The sequence below is a fragment of the Pygoscelis adeliae genome, unplaced genomic scaffold (genome assembly GCF_000699105.1).
Source record: "Pygoscelis adeliae isolate BGI_AS28 unplaced genomic scaffold, ASM69910v1 Scaffold160, whole genome shotgun sequence".
NCBI classification, from domain to species: domain Eukaryota; kingdom Metazoa; phylum Chordata; class Aves; order Sphenisciformes; family Spheniscidae; genus Pygoscelis; species Pygoscelis adeliae.
The window spans coordinates 7,968,648-7,977,304 of NW_008824035.1; the positions used below are offsets into that span (position 1 = coordinate 7,968,648).

At 47.4% G+C, this 8,657-nt stretch overlaps 1 protein-coding gene across 1 annotated transcript; it reads left to right on the forward strand.

Annotated features, from left to right (window-relative positions):
• The first annotated feature begins 244 nt into the window (after positions 1-244).
• Positions 245-2,288, forward strand: TTC30B (tetratricopeptide repeat domain 30B). The gene has a single exon (XM_009332420.1). The coding sequence runs from the start codon at positions 245-247 to the stop codon at positions 1,700-1,702; it is 1,458 nt and encodes a 485-aa protein (XP_009330695.1). The 3' UTR covers positions 1,703-2,288.
• Positions 2,289-8,657: the final 6,369 nt, after the last annotated feature.

Consider the following 8,657-nt stretch of genomic DNA (forward strand, 5'->3'; position numbering starts at 1 on the left):
CGCGCCAGGAGCCGGGTGGGGGCGGCGCCCCCCCCCGCTGCGGGTGGCGGCCCCGGAGCAGCCGAGGACCCCTCAGAGCGGGCTGACGCCGAGATCATCCTGGGCTGCCTGCTGTACCGGCAGGGGAGGCCACAGAGGGACACCGGACAACCTGCACTCTCCCCTGTGCCATGCAATTGTTGGGTTACTGCCCTGAGCTTTCCTACAACATGGCGCTGTGCTGTTATGCGGCCAAGCAGTATGCATGCAAGTGTTGGGTTACTGCCCTGAGCTGTCCTACAACATGGCGCTGTGCTGTTATGCGGCCAAGCAGTATGCCCCTGCCCTCAAACACATCTCCGATATCATAGAGCGCGGCATCCACCAGCACCCAGAGCTCAGCGTGGGCATGACCACTGAGGGCATTGATGTCCGCAGCGTAGGCAACACTCTGCTCCTGCACCGCACGGCCCTGGTGGAGGCCTTCAACCTCAAGGCGGCCATTGAGTACCAACTGCGCAACCTGAAAGCGGCCCAGGAGGCGCTCACAGATATGCCGCCGAGGGCTGAAGAGGAGTTGGATCCAGTCACGCTGCACAATCAAGCACTAATGAACATGGACAACCAGCCCACTGAAGGGTTTGAGAAGCTGCAGTTTCTTCTGCTGCAGAACCCCTGTCCGCCAGAAACTTTTGGAAACTTGCTACTCCTCTACTGCAAGCATCAGTACTACGACCTGGCAGCTGATGTGCTGGCAGAGAATGCCCATCTGACCTACAAACTGCTCACACCTTACTTGTACAACTTCTTGGATGCCATTATTACTTGTCAAACTGCCCCTGAGGAGGCTTTCCACAAGCTTGATGATTCAGCAGGGACACTGACTGAGCAGCTGAGAAAACTCACGAAGCAGGTACAGGAAGCTAGGCAAAATTGGGACGATGAAGCTGTGAAAAAGGCAGTTAATGAGTATGATGAGACTCTGGATAAATACGTACCTGTCTTGATGGCCCAGGCAAAGATCTACTGGGACATGAAGAACTACACAATGGTAGAAAAGATTTTCCGCAAATCAGTGGAGTTCTGTAACGAACACGAGGTGTGGAAGCTCAATGTGGCTCACGTGCTCTTCATGCAAGAGAACAAGTATAAGGAGGCTATTAGCTTCTATGAGCCAATAGTTAAAAAGCACTATGACAATATTCTCCACGTCAGTGCCATTGTGTTAGCTAACCTCTGCGTTTCCTACATCCTGACGAGCCAGAATGAAGACGCAGAGGAGCTGATGAGGAAGATCGAGAAGGGAGAAGAGCAGCTGTCCTATAATAATCCTGATAAAAATATCTACCACCTCTGCATTGTCAATCTAGTCATTGGTACCCTTTACTGTGTGAAGGGAAACTACGACTTCGGTATTTCAAGGGTCATTAAAAGCCTGGAGCCATATAACAAAAAACTGAGCACCGATACATGGTATTATGCCAAACGGTGTTTCCTGTCCTTGCTGGAGAACATGTCCAAGCACATGATCATGCTACGTGACGGCGTTATTCAAGAGTGCGTTCAGTTTCTGAAGCAATGTGAGCTGTATGGAAGAAACATCCCAGCTGTCATTGAGCAACCCCTTGAAGAGAAGAGGATGCACAGTGGGAAAAATACAGTTACCTACGAAGCCAGGCTTTTGAGGGCGCTGATGTATAAGATCATTGGGTGGACTGCGTAAATGGTGTTCCTGTACAGTAGAAATGAGAACTTTGTGGCTGTTCTTGTCTTATGCTTTTGAGGTGATGCTCACCCTGGTAGTCCATAGTGGTATGGGGGGGGGTGTTCTTGATTGCTTACCTTTAGAGATTTTGTCCTGTATTTTGACAACGTTCAGTGGAAAATAGAATATTTGCATGAAATTAACATGCACCAAATAACTAGAGGCATTCTCAGTCATCTGTCAGGTTAAATACACCTTAAGATGTGTTGACCAAGAACTTCATTACAGAAATATCATAGTTTTCACCTATAGAATATTTTATCCTTCTGAAATTTTGATCAAGCTTCTTTTCATTGGTTGACAGTTGAAAATAATTTGTTATCCATCTCTTTTAGCACAGAAATTGAAGAAACAGAGTTGGTTTAATTCTCTAATTTGTGCCTGTGTGTGAAATGTTTTTCTTCTGCTTTTTCCAAGGTATTTTTAACATGTTACAGACCATGTTGATAGTATATTTAAACACAAAAAATGGCTTTATAATAAAAAATCAGCCCTGCAAACACCAACATTGCCTTCTGCTAACTCAGTAAAAATGCACGAGTGTTCTGGCAAATTGTATACCTGATACAGGGACCAGGAATATATTCCAAGAAGGATATATTCGGACGGCACTTCCGTTTAGGTCTACCCGTGCAGTAAAGTTCGTTATGACTGGATGTGACTGGCTTCAGAGACACTGCCCAGTGCTGCCCCTCGGCTTCTGCGACACCCAGCGTCCCCGTGCCTGCGCCGTCCGAGCAGCAGCTGTTGCCCTGCAGACCTGTTCGATAGCAAGTGCTTACTTAATAACGCTGTCCTCCATTTGCAGCCTGGCCTGCCCCTTTGATCCAAATACCATTCTCAGAATATATCAGTCTCTGGTAAGAGACTTTGTGAATGTGAAATTATATTATTTTTCGTATTTCTCAAAAAGCGAGTAACTTTGACTTCATGCGAGGCTTACGACTTCTACCCTTAGATGGAAGAAATCCACTTCTCAGTTTCCTGTTTGTGTTACTGTTCCTGCAGCTCTTAACACCTCTCTGAAACCCTGTTTATTTGCTTAATTCCTTTCCTTGGCATCTCCATCGCACTGGCATCAGTCAGTGTATTTTCTCAACAGTCTTCCCATATCTTTTCAACCCTATTACATGTTCCTCAGCGAAGTGAGACCAAAATACCTTCCGGTGTTTTTATGCGGGCTGGTCCTGTGCCCCGCGGCTGCTCTCCTTTTTGTGTGTTCTGCCTTCTGAAGCAACGCGCGACCTGAAGTTTTTCAAATAAGGATCAAAGATCCACGGCTTTAACTCATTTGCTTACCTTTGATACTGGCTCCCTGAAGAGCTGGTACGGGGGAATTTTGGAATCGGGCTGCATGTCCCTCAAAATCCACTTTCTATGCTGTGGCTTACCTGGAAAGGAGGAGGACAGCATTTTTGAAAGTTGCTCTATTATAAAGCAATAGAATACTTAATCCTTCCAGAGAGTTAGTGTGTATAGAGACTGAACAGGCCTGCAACCATTTCAACGTATAGGAAGTCAACTCTGCTTATCTGCTGGGAGAGAAACCTGTCAGGGCTGAGCATATCCTCTGTAGCTAAAGGAAACGGCTGTGGGTTAGGTAATGTTACAGTTTACACAAAACTTCCTATAACAGTAAAGTAAACTCAAATTTAACACAGTTGTCTCCAGTGTCAGGAACGGGAAAATGTTCTAGAGAGGTTAGAGAGCAGGCAGGAGATGCGGCAAGGTGTCCTAGAGAGGCCTCCATAGCTCATTACTAGCCCATAAAGCCCCCGATTATGGTGATATTAAATATTTCCCCCAAGTGCTTCCCCACGAGCAGGAGACCTGTGATTTCAAATCTTGTTCACCTCCATGAAGCACAGCAGCAGGCTGTAAAGTATGTTTCTAATTTACAGTTGAATTGTATTATATATTATGCAGCATAAACAGCATGACCTTTAAAAAAAAAAGTTTTTAAAAGTCACACCACATAATGGCGTCTGAAGTGCAGTAATGGGCAATGACTTAGGGCACATCAGCCCTTTATTTAATATTCATTGTGCATATTCTGTAAAAGTCAGTGGACATGTAAAAAAAAAAAATTCACTTTGCAGATTTGTGCCTGTGCAAATGTTGAATGCCTGCTAATGGAGAGCAATTTAGACTTTTCCATGGCTGACCAGTGATGTTCACATGCTCTAGCGGTTTCCGTACAACCGGTGTGTGACTTTCATTAGGGCGCTGCAGCCAGGATTAGCTGCACTAAGCGCTTCATCGCTTGCTCACCTTCCGTGGTTACACAGGGCTCCACCACGAATAAGCGGAGGTGACAGGGTCGGCCGGCTCTGGCACATGCTCCCAGATCCTGCCAGCCTCCAGGGAAGGCACAGGGCCCTCGGCCGCAGGGTGGGAAGGGAGAACAGCCATGCTCCCCATGGAAAAAAAGTCCCCATAAAAGGACATGGAGTTGTGCGAGATGTGGCTGTTTTAGAAAATATGGCTAGAGGGCAGTCAGCGTGTCTGGAATTTGCTTCATCCTGTTGCAACAGATCAGACATACAAAAAAAACCCACCAGAAAACGCCGGGGAAAATGTCAATAGCAGCATTTTCCCCGTTCTTCCCTTTTCCTTCTGTTTTTACCTGCTTTTCTGCCCAGAGTACACTGTGCACCCGGACAACCCAAGGTTTCTGAGCAGGCTGGGTGATGCTGAACACCACGACCACCATGTGGAGAGGCCTCTGCGGCTGAAAGGAGAGGGGGAAACGGCAGAGCTGAGACACAACAGGAGGAGACCTGGGACAGGCGCTTCCTCCTCTGCTGCATCAGTGGATGCTTCTGCATGGGGTCTCCTCCCTGTCCCAGCAGTATTTTCCACGCTGTCCACCACAGCCTTTTCCTCAGCAACAGCCACCCAACCTTCCCGTAACCGAGGCACGTCGGGGCAGACGCCCCAGCCCCTGTTTTGTCCTAGAGAGCTGCCTGCCCCTCCTGTGCCCAGAGGGATCGGGTCCTGGGGTCATGCGGCTGTCATCTTTTGCAGCGTAAGTGTGTTGCTTCCTCCAGTGGCAAGCGTGCATTTATAGCATCTCCAACTGCAAAGCACTTTGGTCATGAAAAATACATAAATGTTACAACCAGTTTTATTACCATCTTTATATCGCATTTAATGTTATCACTATGTGACTTACACACAAAATACATTTTTAAAGGAAAGCACATACATTTTTATTTGGAGAAAAGGGAGGACACCAAATAATGCTTTATGCTCCTTAGAAATACAGTAAAATCCACCTAAATTAATGCCCTAAGCCAGCACAGTTCTTTTGTCCACAACTGAAAATCACTGTTTTCATTTAAAAGAATGCAAACAGAAAACACTACCGAGAAACAGCTGACCATATTCTCAGGGAGCTGCAGAGGGCAAACAGCTTGCAGATAAGCACGGATTCCTAAGCAAGAGCCTCTGCTTTTTTTGGTGGGAGCAAGGAGAAAGAAGCCCTCAGCCCTCTGTCACTGCATCAGTATCCAACAGACGAGCAGCACAAGGTGCCTCACACACACCACCGCCGTACCGAGAGCCAATCTCCAGGGTTTTATTTGAACTTATAGCCTCTTTTGCACCTTGTCCTTACAGTGCGTCTTGTGAGATGTTCCTGTCCTCAAACCTTACAAGGACTTGCCACCCATGTTGCAGGTGACAAGCTGTATTGTACTGCAGTGGGTAGATCATCTTTTTTCCTCAATTACCCTTGCAGTAATTACAGCACACATCATTGCATGAGTGAAGGCCTCGAACTGCCATTCCACCAGCAGCCTGCCTGCACTGGCGGGTGGAGCAGAGGAGGCACGAAGGGCCTGAGATGTGATTTACTTCACGGCCCACCTTGAATTCCCTTGGTGCTCAAACCTCTGTAGTTAATCAAATGTCTGCTGACACCACCAGCAGAGCAGAGGTAGTGGATGCCAGGGACACTTGTCGTCAGCTCCGCAGTCAGAGCTGATCAAAAAATTTCAGTAATCAAGGGGTGGCTGACTTTACGGTAAGGTGGATATAAAAGATGAGACAAAAGAGGCTTCTTGTTGTACAGTTCTGGGAGAAGCATGACTAGAGTCTTCCCTGGGGAAGTCGGGGGTGTTTCTTCGGCGTAAGCAAGCCCCATTAGATGATGGACAAGGAGAGGAATGTTTTTCTCTAAAAACGGTGAAGTTACGTACAAGAATAAAAGCTGATTTGGGCAGCCCATTCCACAATATCTTACTTACAACATCCTATTTTAGGTGCCTGAGTTCAGAACTTCCACACATCCACACTGGCTTTAGCCTCCAGCAAAGGCAGCAGAGTCCGGCCCTGACTGATGGTTTGCAGATTCAGGGCACCGATGTGATAACGTGGCTGTGTGGGCTGAAAGATAAGCACCAAAAGATCCATCTTCTCCTCTCCCTGAGGCGTCTCTTCCTTTATCTTCCTTTGGCCTTTCAGGAAATAAAACCTCCTCTATATTTTGGGCCTCTGCTAAATCCTGCTGCCTTCTTAAGGAATGAGTATGCCTGGGACAACGCGCATCTTCTTCACATCGTGACATTCATCACGTAGTTCATACAGAAAAAAGATAAAAACACGTGAGTACCATCTGGTTTACCAAGAACTAGCCCACAAAACAAATTTCCTGCAAGAACATCTTTTAGTGCAAAGAGCTGAGAGAGGATGGTAAAACACCACCTTCTTCCACAAGCACAGCAAGGGGCATCTCTAGGCTTTCCTTGCACATCCACCACATGTAAATGGCAGCCTCCAGTAGAGGAGGCTTCAGCGAGGTGCAGCCTGTGCCTGCTGAAGCTCTAAAGCACCGAGCCAGGGCACGCAGCACTGATGCTCATGTGGCGTGCACCTTTGTGAGTGCCTGCACGAGGTGCCGTGTCAGCTTTCACGAACTGCAGGCTGGCCTTCCTGAGAAGGCACGCTTGGCTTTATCACTCTGTGCTGGTGTGGGGACATGGACAATAAAAGCCAGTAGCAGCAGAAATGAACCTGGCTGGTGTCCTAGGGGGTGAGGGGGAGGATTTACACAAGTGTGGAAATGGTGAAAAGCGAGTTAGTGTTAAAATCCTCGCAGCTTCATTCAATTTGCTGCTAATCAGTAATATAAGGACATCCAAGTGTGCACACAGTGTGGGAGTCACTGCAGAGAAATACTGAGACCTAACTGATACAACAAGCAGCTGTTCTGCAGTCCTCTGCACCTCGTTTGGACAGTGCGACCTACCCATGACTCGCAAAGAAACGTTTCTATATAAAGTAAAAGAGGCTTTCAGTCCTGACAAACTTTTAGACTTTACTTTCAGCAAAACAACTCTTTTTTTGGCTGACGCATTTCCATTAAGTAGAAAAATTGAGACATTTGGACTCATTTTCCAAAGAGCCTCTTGATTAGCATAATTTTCCTAGACCTTGCCTGAATCTAAACTAATAAAGCCCACTCATACAGCAGAGGTTGCCAAATCCAACAGCTTCAGTCCAGAATGTTTCTATTTTTGCGGTTCTTCCCCTAAATTCAGTATAGTTTATAGCCCAAACTGAAGCCCAGGGAAGCCAATAAAAAGTTCCCATTGACTTCAATGAGCTTTAAACTGGCACCTTAGAAAATACCCATTTTCACAGACTGCTATTTCAAGCCATCCAAGAGCAGCTTCTTGAAAGTACTGAAATGCTACAACCCCAGTCAAATTCAGTGACAAAAAACCTTGCTTCCGCCCACTTAAAATGCTGCTTAGAAAACAGCTAACCCCATGTTTACCATGGTGCAACCGCTGCATGTTAAGAAAACATCACTGTTGCACGAGAGGTAAAAAGTCAGCAGGGGATCCTGATCCTCCACCCGGACCCAGTCAGGCGCAGCCCTCACTGGCAGCCCACGCAGCCCGCTGTGGCTCTGAGCACAGGGCTGAGGACTCCCGTCCACCTAGCGTAGGATTACCCCTACCGCACAGCCCCAGCCCTGGGAGACACCCACATCCCGATGGCCACCCCACTGGGAACTGCTCGGAGAGGGAAATCAAAAACACGAGCACCAGATTTTCTTCTCGAACATGGGAATCATCACTTTTAAACTTCCCGGGATGAATTTACACACTGGCTCTGAACGGTCTGAGCTTCTCCGGGGTGCTTTTGTTCTCTGCTGCACAGAGTCATCCCCTTCTCTGAATTCCTTGCTGCTTACCTTCTCCTTCCCCTCAACTCTGCCTCTAGGACCCTTGCCATCCTGTGTCACAAGCAGGGAACAGGTTGACTAACAGCTTTTTATGAGTCGGTTTTACTTTATAGCCCTCTTTCCCGTGGGAGAGGGCAGAAGGAGTTGGCTAACACTCAGATCCTGTTGGGTTGAACTGTTTTCTAACAGCCGTCTTCCAAATTAAAATTAACACAGCTCAGATTTTTCTTAACTGCATTTCTCTGGTGCCTCACAGAGCTCTTTGTGTCCTCCTCCACTGATTCACGGCCGCTCAAACAGCCGGCAAACAGAAATGCAAGAGCTCTGACATGGCGTATCTGATTTTCTTGCTCTGTCAATAGTATTTATCACTGCAGCTCCCATGCGGAGCGGGAGGGACTGCTTCTCCATCAGAGCTGAGGGACGGGGTTTTCAGAGCACACATAAATCCTTCACTCTTCCCCTGCAGAGCAGGTCAATGCACACCGCATTTTTAAAACAAAAAAAGCCACATCTTCTGATGGCTGTCATCCGACCGCTACTTCAGCCACCTCGATAGCGCAGAGATAGCCACCGCACTAATACAATCCACGCAACTGTCCGTAGGTGAGAGGCAGGTGTGGAGACAGCTCCATTAGGAAATACCGCCTGATTTATCAGAGCGGCATTATTCTTCCCCTGGCAGCACATGCCTTTGTGTAACCTTCAGGGAGAGGG

What these genes read in the sequence shown, in the direction of transcription:
- TTC30B (XM_009332420.1), top strand. Translation starts at nt 245, where the DNA reads ATGCAAGTGTTGGGTTACTGCCCTGAGCTGTCCTACAACATGGCGCTG.